Source organism: Fringilla coelebs (genome assembly GCF_963513975.1).
Source record: "Fringilla coelebs genome assembly, chromosome: 4".
NCBI classification, from domain to species: Eukaryota; Metazoa; Chordata; class Aves; order Passeriformes; family Fringillidae; genus Fringilla; species Fringilla coelebs.
In genome coordinates this window covers 16057938-16080024 of record NC_140032.1, presented here as the reverse complement: position 1 = coordinate 16080024, position 22087 = coordinate 16057938, and the positions used below count along the sequence as shown (strand labels likewise).

The following is a 22087-nucleotide window of genomic DNA, read 5'->3' as shown; positions in this document are numbered from 1 at the left end:
TAGACTCTTGTAGGCAATTCAAACACATTTGACACGTAGAAATACACAACAATATAAGGTTCCTACCGTGCAGTGAACTCTGTATGTTTGGTTTGCTACAGACAGATCCAGAACTTTACTGCAAAAGTGGGCTATAATCCCTGCCCAGCAGACCTTTTGCTTGCAACCCCTCCTGGAAGAGGAAAAAAAAAAACCAACCAAACAAAACACAGACACAAACATACACACACATAAAAAAAAAAGAAAAGGAGTTGCTTTAACTAAGAATGTAGTTAATTGTGAACATGGCATCTTTCGATGGTTCTGTTAAGGATGTGTGTCTTGTGTGTCGTCCTTCTTCTTATTTTTACTGCCTCACCTTGCACTTGGTACGTGTGGATGGCATGTTTTTATTTTAAGAAGTATTTGAATGAACCTAGGCTGATCATTTGGCAAAGGTTAGAGATTTGAAAACTGATTAGCAGATACTTAACCTTTTTTTCTCTCTGAGGAGCTTCAGTTCTTCAAATTTTTGAGTTATGTAAACGATGTTCAGTGTTTTATAACATAAACTCTCTCTTCAAGAAATAGTTAAAAATGTATGTAGCTAATATACAGTTAAAAAATCCCCAAACCTTACCACTGTATTTCAGGGCAAAATCTAGCCTTCTCAGCTATCTCCTGGTGGAGATTTAGTTATCCTTTAAATTATGTGCAAGAAAATTCTTTCCTTGGGGGCAGATGGTACTGACTCCTGACAAAAACAACCTGGGACACAGGCTTAGATCCTCTTTGGCAATTCCCATTTCTTTAAGATACAAACATGCTGTGTCATGCCAGATGACTGCCAAGGCAAATGGGATTTCTGTTTTAGAGGGAAACAAACGTGCAGGGAGACTGAGCTTGGCTGCTGCTCCCTTAATTCTTTAAAATCAGTCAATCATAAGTTAAGTCCTATTTGCTATTGTATGTTAAAAAAATCCTGAGATGGAAAATCAGGGACTATGTAATAGGATTGATTAAGAATGCCAGGTAGTGTTCAGGTAAATCTTTCCATTTCAAACAGAGCTTTTAGCCAACATTTTTAACGCATAAATTGTATTTGGTATTTTAAGAGTGAATCGCATCTGCCATTCTCTTATTTTCAAGACTTCATATCCTTGAAAAAACCTTTTAATTTTTTGGGGGTGTCAAGATAAGAACTATGTTCAAATGTTTCTGCATGGCTGTTAAGCTCTGCTTCATGCTTTTCTTCATGTTACAATCAGTGCTGCTAGTCCAGTTACCTGGCTGGCACAGATCCCACTAAAACTGTACCTGGCACCTTTTGGCTTCATCCATTCATGTGAGCACAGAACCATTCATGGGATGATGAGTTTTTCTGGGAGAAGTATTACATGTTGATAAGATTGTAAGTAAGTAGATTGGTGATGCTAATGCTTATTTGTTTGCACAGGACACATGGCAGTGAACCGCCACAAACCAAAGATGACCAAAAACAAGACCCTCAGCATCAAGAATGGTTTACTAAGTATTTTTCATTTTAAAGCAAACTATTTCCATACTTCTCAGAATTACTATAAAAGTCATTCCTGTTTTCTTTTTAGGAATGATAATCCAATAGATGATTTAAGGGAAGAAAACAAAAAAAAAAGTAATTTCTAAGTTAGAAAATACCTGCACTCTCTTACATCCAGTAACTATGGAGTTACAGGCATGAATTTCAGGAAAATGCATTTTTTTTAACAACTTCTGTAAAAAATGAAGGAAAAGTTTGAATACAGTTATGTGAAAAGACTTTTTAATGAAGAGACTGCATCACTCCACAGGTTCATTAAATATGGAATTTGGACTCTGATATGTTCTGTCAATTTGGCTTCCTTCTGTACATTTATACGCTTGCTTCATCAGCTGTTTAAACTAAATTCTGCATATAATAATGTAATTTTATAAGTTTTTAATACTTTTTGTTAAATTAATTTTAAGCTGCACAGCATGTAGTACACCTTTAAAAATAGCATGTTTATAGCAGGCTGGTTTAGAAATAATTTCTGTTTTGCTTCACAAACTGTTTTGTATAGTCAGCTATTTGCGATGTAATATTCCCTTTGAATTTCAATATATGTAATGGCCTGATAAATTAGGATTATGTGTAAGTATGAACATTAAAGCTTGTAAATTATCCAATTTCTGTGTTTTTCAAAAGAGTTCTATACTAATGCTGAAGAGAAGTCAGACTTGTACAATGAGTTCCAGTGATGACAACTGTCCCCTTGTACCTTTTAATTCCATACTAGTTTTATGCCCACATAAAAGCAAAATAGGGCAATGACTACATTTATCAGATCATGCTAATTGATTGCTGGCAGGAAAGAACCCATGTAGAAGTTGACTCTTGAGTACTTAACCCATTAAGTGTAAAAGGCAGGAAAATGTGCAACCAGCAGCCTATTTAAGACAGAATAGCTCCTCTTCAATTGCTTTGAATCCCCATTTCATTTCAACCAACAGGGCCCAGCTACCTAAAAAAATGTTATACGTGCAAAGAGGTGTACCTCCAGCCTAACCTCTTCTCACATCCAACAGCCAGCAAGAGCCACCCCAACAGATCACTGTCAATCACTTCAGACAAAACAGCCACTGTATCTCACTGGAGGTACAAAGGTGGAAGGAAGGGCAGAATTTCTACATGCCAATACTTTTATCCCAGTTATCTAGTATTTTTTTCAAGAGCAGCTGTTTGGTTGGAAAGGTGACTTTGGCAGTAGATTTGGCAAAAAGGCACTTTTCATACTTGTAACCAAGAATGAGATTAAATAGTGTACAGTAACACTGATGGGTACCTTGGCATCTGTGAGGATGGAAATGTACAGCACTGCTTTCATTAGTTTTCATCCACACTGCCCCAAGGACACTAGAAATTTTAATACACAATTAGCAATTCTTACTTCCAGGGTTACAACAATTAATTATTCAACTCTGCCTCCCTAAACAAGTATATGTAGAAAAGTGGTTTCAGTGGATGAATTAAAGTTGTTGCTTAGTAATACAGAGGACTCTTTAGCTATTTCTACCTTCAAAAGCTTTTTTGGCTACGTTTTACTTACTAGAGCACTGCAATAGAAGGTAATTCTGTATACTGGTCAGTGGTAGTGATCCTACCTCCACGAGTGGGTCTGTATTTTGGGGTAGGTATTTTGGAACACCTCTTCAGTAGCTTGAGAGTCAGAGCATCAGTAACATGAGGCCTGCATTACATATCCCTTTGTGTTTCCCCATGCTCTTTTGTGTTTTTCCATTTCAATTCATCCTGTAAGAACCAAATTTGAATATCCCAAGACACCTTTGACGAGGTGAGCCAGTACAATGGAGAGTAACAATTCACTTCAAAAAAGTGATCTGACCTACATACAGACAATTCTAAGAGTGCTTCTACAGCAGTACTCATGGATAATTACTGGATGACAAAACATTTAAATATTCCAGAAAAATCAAACACTAATCTTTGCAAATAGTTTGAACATACCAAAAAGCGAGAAAAGCAAAGGCCATCCTTTCTAGAAGGAACAGGATGCATTCTGTGAGACACACTTCTATCAGAAAGCACCCTGAACAGGAACTCTGAATATTTTCCATTAAAACATAAAACCAATCCATATTTCTGTAATAAAAGAAAAGAAAACAAGACAATTTATTTGGCTTATTTTTTTAAACTATATTTGCAGTATAAATTACATTATACAAAAAGCATACAAAGAACACCATTGCTTTTAAGATATTGAGCTGTGTAAAACTGAAGATTATGTTTGCTTCATTGGAGCAGGAATATTTGCAGATGCTTGTTCTAGGTAAGCTAATGGACCTTGAGGCATTTCTGCAGGCTTTTTGTGCTGTACACTGATGTCTTCCAGGACCTGCTGCCAGTGTCGCAGTTTACTCAAATGCTTCTGAATTAACGCTTCTTTTCTCTGCAATTCATTTCTTAATTCTGAAACGTCCTATGGATGAAAAAATTGTGTATTAGTATATGGACAGTATTCAAAAGGATAACCACCCCACATAAAGAGTACGTAACCTTGAGTTTTCAGGCTGAACTTAGTGGAAAAATGGAATAGTGGAAAAGTGTCTCATGATACAGAGGGAAAGCACTATGAATGCACTAGTGCCATTCACCTATGTCACAAATTTCAGAGATCACCATCCCCCACAAAATCCGACTAACTAGTTTGTCTCTTCTAATGAATTATCAGCTGTGTTCCAATACTCCACAAAGCAGCAGCTATCCAACTTCTCTAGCTTCATGATGAGAGTTATGATAACAGTCAAGTTCTACCAAGTTAAGGTACAGCATCATGTTCAGAAACCCAAAATTAAGAACATGGTGATGAAGCTTATCTGATCTAGCAGAGGACAGGTAAATTAACATACCTCTTTAATTACTTGCTCTGGTTTCTGGACTGATAGCTGCAGTCTTTTTTGTAGAAAAAAGCATTCCGTTTGTCTTGCTACATCCAGAAACTTTTGGATGCACTGATCAACACCTAAACATAAAACTGTATTGAAAGAACAGCTTCCAAAAAAAAAAAAAAAAACCTTCAGGCTGGAAATAGTAGTATTAAAAACACTTTTCACAGTACCGTCTAGAATGAAGATCTTCAGACTATCTGAAATAATGTATTTACATACCAATAAATCCCTGTATAAGACACTGCTTTGTGAATGTACAAGTTATTTTAGAAGCGCAGGACAACACTTCCTCCCACGTTTTAGTTTATTTCTGACAAGGAGTAATAAAATAATTCAAGGAATTTCTCTGCTTATCTAAGCAACAAGCTCAGTGTAAGGCTCTAAAATAAGCACTTATTGAGGAGAATATTCTGCCCTCATATACTATACGCTACTGTTTTGGTAGTAAAAGCTGTTCCATGCCAGCACATGAATATGATCAAATATCCAGAAAGGAGTTTTGAAACGCATTTATGCCGATTTTGAAACGCCATTTAAGAGAAGTTTCAGAAAATTTTCAGTAGTCAAGGGCCACTTTTCAAACTCCTGTTCTTACCAATATTTATTCCGCCTCCACGGAGGTGCGTCACTCAAGCCCTAAAGCAGCGCTACTGAGCTGCCTGGCCCGGCCTTTCCTATTCCCTGTTACTGCTCCATTCAGGTTCCGAATGCATCACATCACCCCCCTGGCGCTTGCAACGCGTTTCACTGCGCGCCAGCTCAACGCCAGGAGACACCTGGCACACTCCGACCGTCCCGCCAGACCCCGGCCATTCCCGGGCCCGCTTCTTTCCCGCCACCGCTCCCAGCAGCGCTCCGCCGGGAAGGGCGGCGCCCTGCTCCCGCCCCGGGCTCACCGGTGCGGATCTCCTCCTGGTCCGTGCCGTTCACGTAGTCCTGGCTCACCAGCGAGGCGAAGCAGGCCTGCGGACAGGGAAGCACGGCGCTGAGCGGCTGCGGGGGCCGGCGCAGGCAGGGCAGCGCCCGCCCGCGGCTGCCCCCCCCTCACCTCGAAGGACGCTTCCAGCTCGTCCACCAGCGTGTTGTTGGGGTTGCGCGGCCCCGCGGGCGGCGGGATGAGGCCCGGCGGGCCGGGCGGGCCCGGCGGCGGCGGCCCAGGGGCCTGGGAGCCGAACATTCCGCCCAGCGCGCCCGCCATGGCGGGAGCGGCGGCCGCGCATGCGGCGGGAGCGGGGCGGGCCCGGGCGGCCCCGCCCGCTGAGGGCCGGACCCTCGGGCCGCCGCGGCCTACGAGTGCATCGCTCCTCGTCCTGCCGCTGGGCACCGCTGAAAGGGGTCTGGCACCATTCTCTTGGCACCTCTCCAAGAGATATTGTAATGGGTCGATGAGATCCCTTCTTAGACTTCTCCAGACTAAACAGACCCAGCTCCTGCAGTTTTTCCTCATAAGAGATGTTCCAGACCGTCCATCCTCATAGCCCCCTGCTGGACCCTCTCCTGCAGCTCCATGTGTTTCTTGCATTGGCCAGCCCAGAACTGGACAGAGCACTCCACAAGCGGCCTCAGTAGGGCAGAGGATCACCTCCCTCAAGCTGCTGGCCACACTCTTCCCACTCCAGCCCAGGATACCAGTGGCCCTGCTGGAACAAAGCAAGCAGAAACAGCAAAGACATCCTCCCCAGAGGGACCCTCCTCCTCCAGCCTTCACCCTGCCTGCATATCACAGGTGCAGGCCTGGGTAAGCACTGTTTCAGCATCAGTTGTTCCACAATATTGTCATCATATTGCAAAGCTCCCATACCTTCTCAGTGATTTCCCATGGGCAGCTCCTCACAGCACTGACTCCTTCTTCACAGCTCAACCAACAAACCCCATCTCTCCTCTCAACCAGCTAACCCACTCTTTTGTAGCACTCTTCTTACTGGACACAGCTGTGGCCTATTAAGGGCAGGCCTGTTCCTAATCTTTGGTGATTAGTACAGCTGCAACTCCTCAGGTGTGAGACTACCTTCTCTTACATTCTATCCCTCCACACCACAACAGCATTTAACAAAAACCCCAAAACCCCACCCTAAACCAAAATAAATCCCCACCCCAAGGGCTTGGATCCCTCAAATTGTCAAGAAAACATCGCCTCACATTTTAAGTGTTAGGTCTGTTTCATGTTTGAACAGATTCTGGGAATAATGTCCCTACTTGGAGGGTGGCCACCAAAGAGGGGAACTATCAGGATGACAAAAACCATGTGAGATAAGGGCAGGTCCCCCTAAAAACACACAAGCACTAACTTGCACCCACTAGTTTTCTGAAAAAAGTTACAATATACACTTCTTGACATATTTATAACTTACTACATAATTCTATGTTGAAGCCATGCTAATGCTAATCACACAGCATCATTTCTGCCTCTGTACCTACCAAAAGCAGTTTAGTTTTTCTAAGGAAAAAATGCCAGAATGGTGTTCCATGAAAATCTTTGCAGAGTTCCCACCGACACCACCTACAGTTCACTCAAAACTGAGGTACATCTATCATTGATTGTTTATTCTCTCTCAATCAAAACTCACATCCAAATAAGGTATTTATTGTTTACAACAGTTATGCATACTCTGCATATAAAATAGGTGTTTCAATAGTTCCCATTATGATGTTTTGGTATTAAATATTTCAGTAGTTCAAACAGAATAATTTTTTATTTTGCTGCATAATATGGTATGGGATGAGAAATCTCAGAGTTGGGATATTCTTACCCAAGTAATAATTTATAAAATGCATTTTTAGTTAATTGCCATAGTGAAAATATGCTTGGGGCATTCATTTATGAATTATACCTTTTAAGATTTTTTTTTCTTAAGGCAGAGTGGATGATTTTAGAACAAGTATTTTTATTTGGCATTGTGACTGTCTTGGCTTAATCGAGCTGCAAACTCCACGAGTGTTCTGGTGGGCCGCCCTGCCATGCCCTTCCGGAGGTACGGCACCTCATCTTTATTTGACATGACCCCAGCTATATCCAAATGAGCCCAGTGAGAGGCAGTCACAAACTCCTTCAGGAATGCAGCAGCTGTGCATGCTCCTCCAGCCCTGTGGGAAACAGAAAGATGTATTGTTCCCAAAGCAATTCCAACAGCACACATATTAAGCAAATGAGTTGAAAGAAAGGGGCACATGGAAGGTATTGGTTCATCTTACCTGCTGTACTTTCCAATGTTGCTCACATCTGCAAGAGGACAGTCTGTGACTTGTTTTGTGTAATGCTCAAAAAGAGGCATCCTCCAAACTCTGTCCCCTGTCAAAATGCTGGCCTGAAAAAAACAATGTATTTTGGGAATATATTTTTCTAACTGCACTTGTAAGCTCTGTTTCCATGCATGCTTCTTTTTCTTTAGGTTTTACCAGTCTAAAAATCTTCAGCCCAAGATACTAGGTTTTTCAAAATACACTGTTTGCAAAACAAAACAGGCAATCCTGCTTTTCAGATACTTTGGTGTTAGCCAAAAGGCAACATCAAAAGACCACATTTTTTTATCTGTTTTTCCTTCTCCCTGACAACAGAAATCCTTCCCCTCAGAGGATTCCTTGATCCGTCGCACCTCAGCCACTCACAAGGCCTCTCTGAATTTCAGTATCTGTGTTGTTAAGCAAGATCAATTATCTTTTTAACATGAACTAATTCCTGCCAGTAGTCCAGAGTTTATGCATATGTGGTGAGTTATCAGAACATGCAGATCCTTAAGATGTTTGGTGTATGATATTGCATCTCACTGAAGAGCTAGTAATTAACAGTCAACTAAATATCATATTGACATCACTCCTCTAAAATTTCATAACATAATAACATCTTTTAGATTTCATAAAGACTCTCAGTAGTGTGCTAACTTTTCAATAAGCCATATCACTGAATTATTACTATCATGATTTAACAATAATGCAGGTGACCTACCTCATAGAGGTGAGTCCAAAGCCAAGATGAATTTGTGAACACTCCAGTCGCAGCAGATCCCAATGCAACATCCATGGCACCTAAGGGAACACACCTTCAAGTTTATATGACAAAGGCAAAGGTGGACCATAGCTATTCCTTGCATCCTGACTCCTCACAGAATTTTCCACTTTTAATTTCCAGTATCAGTAACAGGAATTCATCAGACTGAAAAACCTGAACACTGTACACTGGCATTTATGAAAGTCTGAACATTTTTAGAACATTTATATTTTCTAAAAAACACAAGGAATCATAAAAATTATATTCTGTTTTCCATGAAACTAAATTTTCTGATTTCAGATTGATGTTTTTTAGAAATAGTTCTAAGATAATGTATTAAACAATAACACTATCCTCTGAAAAAAACTAGATATCATTATTTTCATATAGAAAATACAAGTGAATGGGCTTTTTCCAGTTTATAGACCTCTACAATTTTTGAGCTGATACTTTCTCATTTGTGAATTTCCCTTATGTAGGCTTTTGCATATCATGTGTAAATTTACTTGATTAAATATTTATCAAAATAATCCTTATCAAAATATTAAACCATAGGATTAGACATTTATCTATTTGACGACCCAGAACTGGTTCTCTAATACCAATACTTAATCCTTAGTGAGATGAAAATAAAAAAAAGTAGTTTAGCAAAATATGTCAAAGAAATTTCTATGGGAGCCCTCCTTCTTCCTGCTTCGTGCCCAAGGATCCAAGATAGGAATACTTTTATACAAGCCAGCAATCTTAAATTCAGTTTCCCTTTTGTCTGTTTAAATTTTCTACAGCATTTGAACTGGTAAAACTGATGGAACATAAATGAAGGCATTAGCAGCGAATCTATATAAGCATAATTATTTTGCTTAGTATATTAATTAAGCAACAGACTAGAGTCCTGTCTGAATTACTCTTCTGTGTTTGCTTTTATTTCAGCTACAGTCACCTCACCCATGACAGCTTGTTAGTGAGTTCATGCATACAAAATCACTGGTTTTAAATTTAAATTTACAACTTCATTATTATACAACTGTAGAGATGAAACAATTAAAACACATTTTATAATGCCTAAAAATATGCAAATTACACAAAAAATACTTCAGTCAAACAAATTCTTGGGGAATGATGACAATTCCCCTGCCATCATGGAGGCCTGAGCCAGCTCACAGGGTGGGAGAAGTGGCACGGGCTGGGTCAGAGCACAGGCACCCAGCAAGGCATTCAGGAACCTGCTGGGCTCCAGCGTGCTCCGTGCCAGATGGACTGGGCAGGACTCTTCCATGAACACATCACCACCTCTGCATCACACAGGCCTGCAATCTGAGAGGGTTCAGCTCAGAGATGGAAGAAGCACAGGGAAACACTGTGCACAAACACTGAAGTCTGTGTAGGTTTTCCTGCTCTTGGCTCCAGCTGGGCTGAGCCAACCCAACTTTATCTCCACTGCTGAGCATGTACCCTGCACGTCCCCTCCCCACTCCAGAGACACACAAGCTGTGCTCACTGTTGTCCTGAAACATGTAAAATCATCTCAGTTGCCTTTGAATTAAGGGAGAGTTTATATACACAGCTAATCCACAGCCCAACTAATGAGTAACACAAAACTGACTTTGAAGTGAGCAGGGAAGGGACACTTCTTACCTGTTAATGTTGCAGCATTCACAATAGCCCTTGGATTGAAATTGTGGGCGTAACAGAGAGCATCAGCTAACAGCAGTCTTCCTTCTGCATCTGTGTTATCTACCTTCAAAGGCAAAATCAGTAAAAAACAGATGAAGTACTGTAAATGTCTCTTTCACCGATGTATTTCTCAGATTTTATCTTAAATAGCTGTTGGATAGAGACCCTAGAAACTTCAGGTAATGAAAATTTACTCAAACTACACTGAAAAGAAGAAAGAAAAAATATAGCATTGATACACAGTTATGCGTATAACGTAAAAGCGTGTCTGTAGCTGAGGTAAGTCATCCTTCAGCACTACAACCTTCTCTGCATGCTGGGTCTCTGTACTGCTGGCTCCTCAGAAGAGCCTGGAGACTGGAGAGGTGTCTCGGGAGCTCGGGAGCACATAGGCTACATCACATGCTTGGAGCTACCAGCACTTTCTTGCAGATTTCTTCTTGGTGGGGGAATACATAGCGAGTCTTTTTCCCTCAATGCAGAGGGTGACTAAACTCAATTTTCAGAGACCAATGTCAAAAAAGAGGAAGGTTCAGCAAGTTAAAAGTGGCAGAATCACAGAAATTCAGACAAAAAGAAAGTAATCTACTTCTGCATTAAATCAGTCATCTACAGCACAAGGACCTTCAGTACAATTTAATCTATTAGATGAGTATGGAACCATTTGTAATAAATATGAAATATGTATCTTGGGTACTGATTTGGCAGGCTCCTTTGAACCAACAGCCCCTATGACTCAGAGAGTTCTGATTGTACTGAGCATTTTGGCAATGTAAAGACCATGTTACATCAGCAGGAAACTGATGTCTTACTCTGATGTCTTACTCCAGATAGCAAGGAATTTGCCTCAAGAGTCTGCTGGAAGCAATAAAAGTTATTTACTTGGACAGAGGCTGTATTTATGAGCACTGTAACAACCTCTTGTGCCAAATAGCTTTTCCAGCATGCTCAATAAATGACCTCACTTTGCAGCTTTTCCTAGCAATTTATAAGACATGTCCTATCTCTTCAATCTGTATTTGAGAAAACCCTACCATAGCAATTTCTAATTAGCAACATGCTCCTTACAATTTTAAAACCAGTACATTTGCACTGCTTATCTAGAAGGGTTTTTTAAATGTACTCTGACTGCAGTCAACGTGGTTGATTAACCAGTTCACTAAAAGTATCCAAATTCCAAGTCTGACAAGCATACCTGTATTGTTTTTCCATTCTTGGCTCTAACTACGTCTCCAGGCTTGTTTGCCTTACCACTGGGCATATTTTCACAGAGGGGTGCCAAACCTCAGAGAGAGAAAAAGAAAAGTGAACTACTAGTTTCCTTCTCAGAAAAGCTGTAGAAAAAAACCATTTAAGTATATTCCAAACACCTCCTTAAGAAAATAGTACAAGTGTAATTTGAAATTAAACTCAAAATCCAAATTTTCCCAGTTAATGGAAGACACATGGTCCAGTTTTCAGTCAGGGAAACTCCTCTGCATGATACACCACCAGGCTCTCTCACCCACTACTTTACCACTAGGGTTTTCTTCTACATTTTTTCCAGACAAGTGATATCAGAGGAGCAATAAGTACTATTTTTTGTCTCCCATATATAATAATTCACATGTAAAGGAACTTCTTTCTTCCTGAAATTAAAAACTTCTCAAATAAACACTCTAAGCCATTCACGCTGTGATCATTGTATAATGTGTAGAGTGGTCCAAGGACTTGTCTCATAACTCCAGCCATACCAAGAACAACTAAAAATGAGCAAAAAACAGGCTCAGTGTCAAAACTGCAACTATGACTGGGATCATGGAATGAACGAGGAAATTCACTCATAGGGAAAGCCTGCTCCTGGCACAAGGGGCACAAGTGGAGCACCACTTTTCATGATGTACAGACAGGCTCCACTGCCGGCCCTCCCCATGGCACACATTTACCCTCACACGGTGAGGAAGACCGTGAGGATGTGCCTGGGCACCGCTGCCCTCTCCTGGTTGAAGCACAGAAGTGACTAAAGTACCAGTTTACTCAAAGTCGAGCTTCTCAAACTAAAACTTATTGCAGACCATGTTCCATGTCATTGCCAACTGGTCTTGCCACAACTCTGAATCAGCTAATTTAATTTTACCTCTGTAGGAGAAAGAAACTTTTTTTCAGGAAAAAAAAAAATCATTGCACATGCATAAAGGTATCAGCAGACTGGTTTGGTTTTTTTAGTTTTCTGCTGAGATATTCACCTAAGGAAACTCGAGCTGATCCCTCTTCCTGTTCAGTTGTGGCATGCACTTGTAGAGGTAGCTCAGCACTCCTGACTCTTTTTCATTCTAACTGCTTATACAGAGATGCACATTCCGTCTTGTAATGAAGGATCAGGACTTATCAAAGACTCATTAGAAGTATCTTTATTGACAAGCATTTCTCACTTCAGATGTAAAAATCATACTTCAAAAATCCTGATTTGGTATTCTAATATTTTGTTCAAGTAAAGAACAGTAATTTTTTTGATGTGCAAGTAAAAATAGAAGAGAGATTGAGCAAGGGAATGAGAGAAGTAGGTGTGCAAGAGTCCATGATGTTTGACATGGCCTTTACCACTGCTAATAGTAGAAAAATACTCTCTCACAAAACCTTGTAGAACTAAGATTTTTGGATTCTCCACACAAAAACACTTACCAATTATGTTCAGAGGTAGATTTAGAGCTGCTGCTGTCACAATGGCTGAACAGACAGTTGCTGCCCCTCCCATATCTGCTCTCATCGCATCCATACCCGACGACGGCTTCAGTGAAATGCCACCGCTGGAACAAACAGCTCAAGTTCCATGTCACATACACTGGTGATGTTCTGTCCATCAGTGTGTGTTAACACCAAATATCAGTAAATGCTAGACCTGGTGCTCCAAGTACCTATACAACCCTAGTAAGTGCACTGGAAGTAAGGTATCTGGGTTTTAATTTCAGATAAAATATTACTTCCTCCTAATTAGCAGACCATAAAAATCCAGGTAACTGCAGTGGAGTAACTCATTGATCTTCATAATGGCAGTGCACATAATGAACAAAATAATACACTTGGTAAAAATCCACATATGGATGGGGAACTGACTGATCAATTCTTCAGCAGTATGTGACATGGAAAGTAGTTATAAGGAACTGCTGTGAAGAATGAACTATTTTCTATTTCCTTAAGCATCATCTAGATGTCCAGTGACATACTGCAATTCTAAACATGCAAATTCTTCATCCACAGGTTTGTTCAAGACAAGAAAAGAAATAGCACCTTTTTTATTTTCATTCCCTCTGAATTACCTCCTTTCCCTTACAAGATGATGGCATATTAATTCCTACTTTGGACAACTGATGTTATCTTATTGCCAAAAAAGGGAGCACAAGCTGCCATATAATGCAAGTTCAGTGGAATGGCATTGGAAGATGTGCTGAGAAAAGAAAAAGCATCTCCCTGTTGAACATGAATAGCAGGAAAGCATTTTCTCCCTCTAGTAATTAAAATATTGGCATACAAGCATACATACCTGTCAAATGTAACTCCTTTTCCTACAAATACCAACGGGGAGTCATCTGTATTAGCACCCCCTAAATAATGAATCTCCAGAAAGATGGGAGGTTCAGCTGAACCCTTAGCTACACTCAGGAATGCTCCCATCTCTTGTGTTGTTATCCAAGACTCTGGTCTGGAATAGAAACATATATTAGTTAGTCTTTTTTTTTTTCCAACTGGACACTTTGACCAAGGTGATTTTTTTAAGAGATCACGACTCTTGATGGTTTGTACACAAACAATTTCATTTTAGTTAGTTATTTTGGAAAACTGTAGTTTAAATCCAACCACTACTACCTTTCTTGGTGAATCAGGAAAATACTTCCTCAGAGTTGTTCTTTGATTTTTGTTTTGTCTTGTTTAAAACAAACCAACAAAACAACAGCTTGTCTACAGTTTCTGCATCAGAAACACTGATCTTTCAAGTGCCTGTGAGGCTGTAGATGCTAAAGGTATGTGAAGTAACAATATTGCAGCCTGTTACATTTAGCTTTCTACTAGCAAGACTTCCCCCAGTCTTTTGCTTTCAGCAAAATAGCCTCAAACACTTTTACAACCAGTAAGCCCATTTCTACTATAGAGCAGAAAGTAGAAATTCAGGGGCAAGAAGCACCAGCTGTGCAAATTCACTTGCAAGGGCTTTTATGGTTCCATCTTACATTTTTTAAAACTATTAAAAAAATCCCAACAGTAACAGCAATAAATAGAAGATGTTTTATTACCATATCCACACAAAAATCAAAGGCATGTAAAAAACCCATATGGGAAGAAAACAAAAGGTACTTAATATTAGCCCTCTATTCACTGAGGCTTCTTTTCACAGCACATGTGTTAATTAAGCAATAATTGACTGCATGACTAATTGACAGTTAATGATTTTACTGCATCACAGTATCTTGCTTCCTCTGCAGACAAGCAGCTCACTTAATCCTTGACAACAGCCTGCAGTCTGAGGAAGCCTCACACCTTTTCCCCAAAAACTTCCCCCTCTTTTGTCATTTGAAGTAGCAAAGGGAAAATGAGATTTGAATAACTTCAGATTTGAATAACCTGGAAGATATCTTATCTTACTGTTATGGTCCTCTACCCTACAGAGGAATAATTTCCATGGAATTTACCTTATGTGGACCTTCACATTGCTGAAAGTTCTGAGCTTCTGTTCAATATGTTCAGCAAATTTGATTGGAGTTATATAATTAGCTGGAGCCTCCATAAGGTACCGAGCGAGGTTCTGCCCCTCAGCATAGGTAACACCTTTTTGCCAGGCTTGACTTTCAGCACTAAACAACACAATGATCAGGATTATAGACATTTGCAAAAGTAAGAAAAGCATATTCAAATATTTTCTTTCTTAAAATATTCACATATTTTCTTTCTTAAAATGCAGTATCATTAATCTGGAGAAATTAAGAATATCAGTTATCTTAGTACATGGTCTCTAGTCTAGTAACTCATCTGTGGTTCTAGTCCGTGCCAAATACTTCAGAGAAAGCTAGGAGAATCCAAGAGTAGACAGATGGAAAATTATCTATGCAATTCATTAGGTCTTAATCTAATCCTTACTAATCAAAGTTTGGCTTAAATCCTTAAACACAAGGTTTAATACCCCTTCTGAAGTTTGTAATCACATTACTTTTAACAGTCTTGAAAGTTTTTATTTACCATATAAAGTCTCCAAGAAATATGGTTATGTGGTAAGAGTGGAACTTGGATCTCATTTCCCAGTGCACTCAAGGCACTTCACTAACAAATGACAGAGCAAACATTCACAGAGCTGCCTGTGTAGGAAATGGGAAAGTCTCTGGTTACTTTGACAGATGACCAGTACAAAACCTTTCATTTTACTGAGACAGCTTTATAAGTTATCACAAAGCAAGGCATTGAACAGGATTTCGCCTCTAAAAAGAGCAGGACAGTGATAGAGGAATGCAGGAGGAATATACAAATGTTGCCTGGATATGGAAGGATGTAATTAAGAAGCCAAATGTCAGCTGACACTGAAACAGGCAAGAAGCAGGAAAGGTACCTAGAGGATTTCAACAGGTAGACCATCAGCAAAAGGTAGGGCAGGAATAACACTGTTCACTTGCTAAATGGTGCAGGTAACCTACTGAACACTGAGAAGGCTGAAGTTCTCAATACAGGCTTTGCATCAACCTTAATAATTATAAAGATCTGCTTCCAGATTCCCCAGTTCTTTGTGCTCAGCAATAGAGTTTAAGGAAGAGGAGCACTCATGACAGGAAGAGAGACTTAGGACTTAGCTTAAGAATGATGGACACACACAAATCCTTGGTAGCAGGCAGAACACATCTGAGGATTCTGAGGGAGCTGGCTGGCATCACTGCAAGCCTAGGTTCTTTCAGTTTGAAAGGTAAAACTGAATGTAGTCCCTGATGACTGAAAAGGACAAATATGCATGCTTAAAAATGCCAAGGAGGATATAGGGAACTGCAAGCCAGTTATCCTAGAATAATTTCTCAGATGTTTGTAGAGAAAGTAATTTTGAAAGCCATTTCTAGGTATATGAAGGACAAGATGGTCACTGGGAACCATCATTTTAGATTTGCAGCCAATTCCTGACCAACTTAAATGAATTTTGTGATGAGAGGGTTTGTCACAGAGGACCACAGTGGATGTAACTGACCTTAAAGGTCTTTTCCAGCCTAAACAACTTTGTGGTTTTTCTTGACTTTAGCTAGGTTTTCAGACAGAATCCTTGCAGACAAATTGAGAAAACATTAATTGAAGGAGGAATGTGTCTGAACATGGACACATCTCAGAGCTGCACAGTAAGACAGTAACAGACAACAATCTCAAGATTCAACAAGGAAAAAGGCAATAGGACACAAAGAAAAAAATTCATTAAGAGTATAGCTAAGCACTAGAACAGATGGTCTAGTGAGGTTCTGGAATTTTCAACTCAGGAGATATTAAAATGTGGACTAAGAAAAGGCCAGGCTTTAATGTTGTATGTAATGTCCACGTTATCCCTAATGCAAGTTGGAGCTGGACTGAATGACCCCCAGAAGTCTTTTCCAACCTAAATTACTATAATAAAAAATTACTTCCATAACTGGTCATAGCACCATCTGTGTTTTCAGGAAATGTTTATTTAATACAAATTTAATCAGTTTCTGTCTGCAGTGCTACAAAATAGGAGGAGTGTTTATTTTACATACAACTTATCAAGACATGCTTAATAAAGAGGCTTCTGTTTTATTTCACTAACTTCTTTGTAAGGAAGAACTTGTTCCTGCTTAAAGTACACGCAGGAAATTCCTCTCCCCTGCATGACAGAATATCCTCTACCAAACACCCAAAGTCCACTACAATAATTGTTCTGAAACCAAAAACCCTTGTTCTACTTTCTGCTCTCAGTAAGTGATGTCTGTTTAGAGAGCAGAAGAACACAGGCTTCTCTTCTTGCATTATACTCTGTGAATGAAAATATAAAAAATGAACTAATTAAAATATATCCATAGCACATTGGTCTGGTGTCAGTTAGCATTTCCTGATTCTCCAAAGGATTTATCGATTTATGGAATTTGAAATACCTCTTCTCCACAATTCTGGCACACAAAACCAAGAGAAGTCCTAATATATCACAACTTCTCTTCAGGTAGCTTTTACTTTTTATTTTTATCCTGGTCCTTCTTTTCTATGAAGCAGCATTTATTTACCCTTAACCTCTGAATATGGCATCAAAACACATGGAACAAACACTATAAATATATAAATACTATAAACACTACTTGAGATGAAAAATACTTCAGGAAATTCAAATGAGCAGGAGTTAAGATGAGTACCGTTGCTAGCCCTATTGTTTCAGTGTTGTTTTTCTCATGCACAAGCATGCCATGCATACAGTTTTATAAATAAGCAAACAAACAGATGAATAAATAGAAAAGCCCTCCTTTGCCATCACCTTCCATGAAGCTGAGGAGTAACTACAGGCTTCTTTTTTTGCTTCAGCTCATTATATTCGTGCAATCCAAGGACAGCACCTTCTGCAGCTGCTTGTGCATCTCCACAGGGGTCTACTTCCACACAAGGGATCTCCAGATCCTGGATCTGCCTGCAGCCAACTGAAAAATACAGCACAGAACTGAAGGCCAACTATTGCACAGAGCAGCAAAACAGCTGTCTGAGGTGATCAATGGGACATTGCAAGGAAAAATTAATTTTAACTAGCAATAGCTGAGTTTATAAGTAAGTCAGTCAAAGAGATCATGCAGCAGAAAAATCAAAAATGCTGATGATCATATACTGGCAAATTTTTACTAAAAATATCCATTGATGAATTATATAAACATTTTTAAAAATTTTGCAAGAATAAAAAAGCTCACAATTATTCTGACTCTTTAAAGTTCATTCTATAGCAAAGCAAAGCTCTGTCATTCTGAAGTGCTATGAATTATGGCTATCTACAGGTATCAGAAATTTGCCATAATTTAGATTTTTGCCAAGAATATGACTGTTCTTTTCTTCCAGATGAGTTTATACACCCCTTCATGAACAATGTATTCCATAAATTCTATTTTGCTCCCAAATAATTTAACAATGTTTTATGTCAGCTACAACGTGAACATTAATTAACAATGTTAATGGCAGCTACAGGCTAGCACTTTGGACAAACAGCTGTCATCCAATCAAACTATAAAGTCTTCAGTGAGAACTCCTAATTCTTATTTTACACACTTAGATGCAGCAGTTATCCTTGATTAAGATAAGCCCTCTCTGTCTTCAACAGATAACATACTGAATCATAGTACTGATGTTGTGAAAGATATTAATTTGTAACACAAATGCCTCAGTTATGAAATAAGTGTGCATACTTAAATATATATATTTATATATATAAAACAGATATCATATATGTGCATACTTAAGTACAGAATGACCATAAAGTGAATTGATGATGCTCCTCAGCTCCAAAACACTAATTAGGCAAGTGCCTTTTCAATATCACACTGTTTAGGAAAGTTATTTGATATAAATAACTGCAGTTACCTGTCTTCAGATTTGATTTACATTCCTGATAACTCCTTGCTCACTAAGGAAGAATTTACATGAGTATCAGTGACAAGTAAATGCATTTAACAAACAATGCAGTAAGTTGTGCATTTCAAAACAAAGGCATACCTAGACTTGGTCTTCAAAAATGGAACATGCTGCAGAACTGAAATTGCTTTACAGACAAAATGCTTTAATAATTTAAAAATATTTAACCTGCAACAGCTGTACGGATGTTTTCTTTGCCTTCATTCCAATTCTCTTGTTCATTTATTCCAGCATTCTTCTTACCCAAGCCAACTACCACCACACTTGGAAAGTCCTAGATGAAGCCAACACACAAATGGATTACTTTATCTCATTGTTACAGCCACAGCTGTTAAAAAGACTATACTTTCCAAATCAAATCAAGCATAGCATTAAAATAGATGCAGTACTTTTTCTATATCAGGCACTTTCCATTAAGAGTGCCTGCATGGTGCTGCTGTGCTGGGCTCCCAATCATTTGCCACAGGCATGCAAGTCAGTCATTGTGTTGTCCAGTTCAGAATCATGCGCATTGCACATGGCAGACAGGGCTTTATGCTCAACACATGGTAATTCTGATACACCCAAGGGCAAGGCTAAGAGTCCTTGCAAAGCAGATCCAGCTTCCAAGCTGTAAGAAAGGAGAGAACTTATCTGCAGCATCGTAACCCTTTTTGGCACAGTGCTAAGTTCAAGAAAATAAAATCACTTCAAAAGCTCAATGTGTTAGCTCATCTCAGGAGTTCTGCTGGCAGGATTTGCCAGGTAGCAAAACAATGCTGCACAAGGGTACACCTCTCCAGAGCTCAGGAAAACAATGTAGCACAGCAGACTACATGCTTGCATTGTAAGCTGCATGCCAGTGGAGGAAGGAAGAAGTAATAAGTATTAAAGAAGCCTTTTAAGAGTGAAGTCAAATTTGTGAAAAGCTCCAAGCTATATATGTGAACATATATAATGTTCCTATAGCTCTTAAGAAAAAACTAAGTTAATGTTAGGATTTCCAATCTCTGTCAGCCTCTGACAATCAGCTGTCAAACTGCTACAAAGTAATAAAGTCTTTTAGTCCACAAAATGCTGAAACTTGTGTTAGCTTTCCAGAAAATCAGTGATACCAGTTAACATTCTCCTGTCTTCTATTGCAGAGATTTGCTACTCACTTCAGAGCCCATCCTGTATGCAGAACTGGGATAATGGGTGCACTCAACTTCCATGAAATTTCTGAGAGCCTTTTTACCAAGTCCGGTGTCACCTGCGTGGGGCGTCCACACAGGACTTTATACACGGTAGGCAATTCTCACTACAAATGGATTTATTTCAGATTATTTAAATAGCCTTAATGTAAGATTCAGTTACTTAGAGAGGAACACCTAATGTCACATCACATGCCTGCCTAGGCCTTACTAGGCCTCCAAAAAGGCACAAATCATTCCGTATTGGTCAGCTTCACGTACGTGCATTAGTTCTATCCCAGCTTCTCAAGTGGAACCAAAAGCCTGACTTTGAGGAGATGAATCCACATCTCATAGCTTTGTGATCTATCATGCAGATGAAAGTCTTGCTTGAAGAACAGTCCCAAAACTTGTTTTCAGAGGTTTCAAGCACCTGACTTAAAACCTGTGAAAAAAGCCTATGAAGGGACTACCTTGTCTGAGAACTGACAGGTCTGGAAGGTCTTTGCACCTATCAGTAACTCCTCACAGATTCACCCCTCCCGGACCCAGGAGGCATGGAAGTCAGATCCAAAACTGCCATGCTTTAGCTCATTCAGGAAGCAGCTATTCAGAGTACAGCACCTTTGGAGCAGACTTGTTCACATCCTCTCCATTTGCATCACGGTGGAGGGGTAGAGGACGGTGCAAAAGGCTGTGCAAACATGGGCAGTGCAGAACAGGATTTGAAACAGTCAAGAAGAGGGGAAAAGAGCCAGCCATTTATACAAGCACAGCAGTGAACTCAGCATAAAATTAGATGCAATGACAAACTTCACACATCAATCACCTAGCATACAAAACCACAAAGTTCATACCTGATGCAAACCATGAAATATACGTGTTTTGCCTTTCTTCAAAGGTGGCCCACATCTAGGACACAAAAAGATTCTTTCAATACAGAAGGCCTTACTCGTGATCAATCTGACAGTACTGCATTTACTCCACGACCACACAGCGTGCCCCACATGCACTCGGTTGCTTGGCTCTGTGCTCATTCAGAGCAGAGGATGACTCCCATGAAATTTTTGCATGTTTGCTCAGTGATTGGTTTTACCATGGGAGCTCCCCTCCAAACTGTCAAAGCAAATACCAGCCTGACAGTAATATGGACACAGACAGTAATAAAGAAAAAAAAAAAAATTCCTACTGGTATTTGTAGGTACTTTAGTCCATTTCAGAAGCTTATCACACACTTACAGGGAGAGAAGTGCTCTCAGCTTTCCAGACACAAGCCTGTCAAAAGCATCTCCCGCACTAGTGAACTGGGCAGCACCATCGTCCTTTTCACTAGAGTAGACTCCCAGAACAAGACCCTAGAAAAGGACACGTGTTAATGTAAACAACACGAAATTTAGAGACCCCCCCCAGAGAGTCAGCGAGCACAGTTTTCAAACGATTGCTACTTCTGTATGTATTTATCTCAGTTTTTGAATTTATCTAATGTAATGCATAGAGTAACACTTCTGTAAACCGGGATAAACTACAACTACTTTAATGCGTAGAAAAGAAGTCGGATACAGCATAAGTTAACTTAAAATAATTTTGCCGATCACATAAAGACAAAAACTCTTCCAATCAGTAATTTTAAGTACAAAAGAACTTCTCCCCGCTAGCGCAGACCTTCAGTTTGGCACACCCAAGAGAAGCGGAGGGAGCCGCACCGCTCCTGACTCAGCTCCGGGGGGCACACGGGGGGCTCAGCCGAGAGCCGAGCGGAGGAAGGGACACGCAACCCCGGCTCCCCGCTCACCTTCCCGGCCGCCCCGCGGCTGTAGCCCCGCGGCGAGGGGCCCTGCGCCGAGCAGCTGCAGGCCCGCGGCACATCCCGGGCGAGGCGGCGCGCAGCCCCGCTCCGCACGCAGGGCAGCAGCATGGCACCGAGCAAGGCACCGATCACGGCACCGATCACGGCACCGAGCGCGGCAGGCAGCGCGGAGGGGCGGGGAAGGAGCGGCGGGGCGGCGGCCGGCGCGCACAGCGCCTCATCAGCCGGCGCCGCGAGGGGCGGTGCGCCGCGCCTGCCGGGAGGGCCGGCACGGAGAGCGGGCGTGAGAGCGGCGCCCCGGAGCGCTCCCGAGCGGGCAGCCCGCGGGACGGGGGTCCTGATGGTCCTGCACCATTCGTGCGAGGGGGCGGCTCGGCTTCACAGCGGGTTTTTGCCGTCTCGTGGCATGTTCTA

General features: G+C 40.6%; 3 protein-coding genes across 3 annotated transcripts in view; 1 reads left to right on the top strand and 2 right to left on the bottom strand.

Annotated features, from left to right (window-relative positions):
• Positions 1-1526, top strand: part of FAM184B (family with sequence similarity 184 member B) — a gene marked incomplete at both ends in the record, with an annotated part of 35462 nt that extends 33936 nt beyond the window's left edge. The window contains one exon of the mRNA XM_084203872.1: positions 1436-1526. Within this exon, the coding sequence (XP_084059998.1) occupies positions 1436-1526 (91 nt within the window). The remainder of the gene's footprint in view (positions 1-1435) is intronic.
• Positions 1527-3521: 1995 nt separating this feature from the next.
• On the bottom strand, positions 3522-5659 carry MED28 (mediator complex subunit 28). The gene is made up of 4 exons (XM_084204732.1): positions 5495-5659; positions 5343-5409; positions 4408-4520; positions 3522-3977 (listed from the first exon to the last, which is right to left on the bottom strand). The coding sequence occupies exons 1-4, from the start codon at positions 5642-5644 to the stop codon at positions 3780-3782; spliced, it is 528 nt and encodes a 175-aa protein (XP_084060858.1). The 5' UTR covers positions 5645-5659; the 3' UTR covers positions 3522-3779.
• Positions 5660-6972: 1313 nt separating this feature from the next.
• Positions 6973-21884, bottom strand: LAP3 (leucine aminopeptidase 3). The gene is made up of 13 exons (XM_084204458.1): positions 21659-21884; positions 21106-21221; positions 20724-20778; positions 18884-18989; positions 17580-17739; positions 14770-14931; positions 13626-13784; positions 12767-12891; positions 11301-11389; positions 10067-10169; positions 8390-8469; positions 7639-7751; positions 6973-7530 (listed from the first exon to the last, which is right to left on the bottom strand). Exons 1-13 carry the CDS (start codon positions 21779-21781, stop codon positions 7332-7334), a joined length of 1590 nt encoding a protein of 529 aa, XP_084060584.1. The 5' UTR covers positions 21782-21884; the 3' UTR covers positions 6973-7331.
• Between the last annotated feature and the right edge of the window lie 203 nt (positions 21885-22087).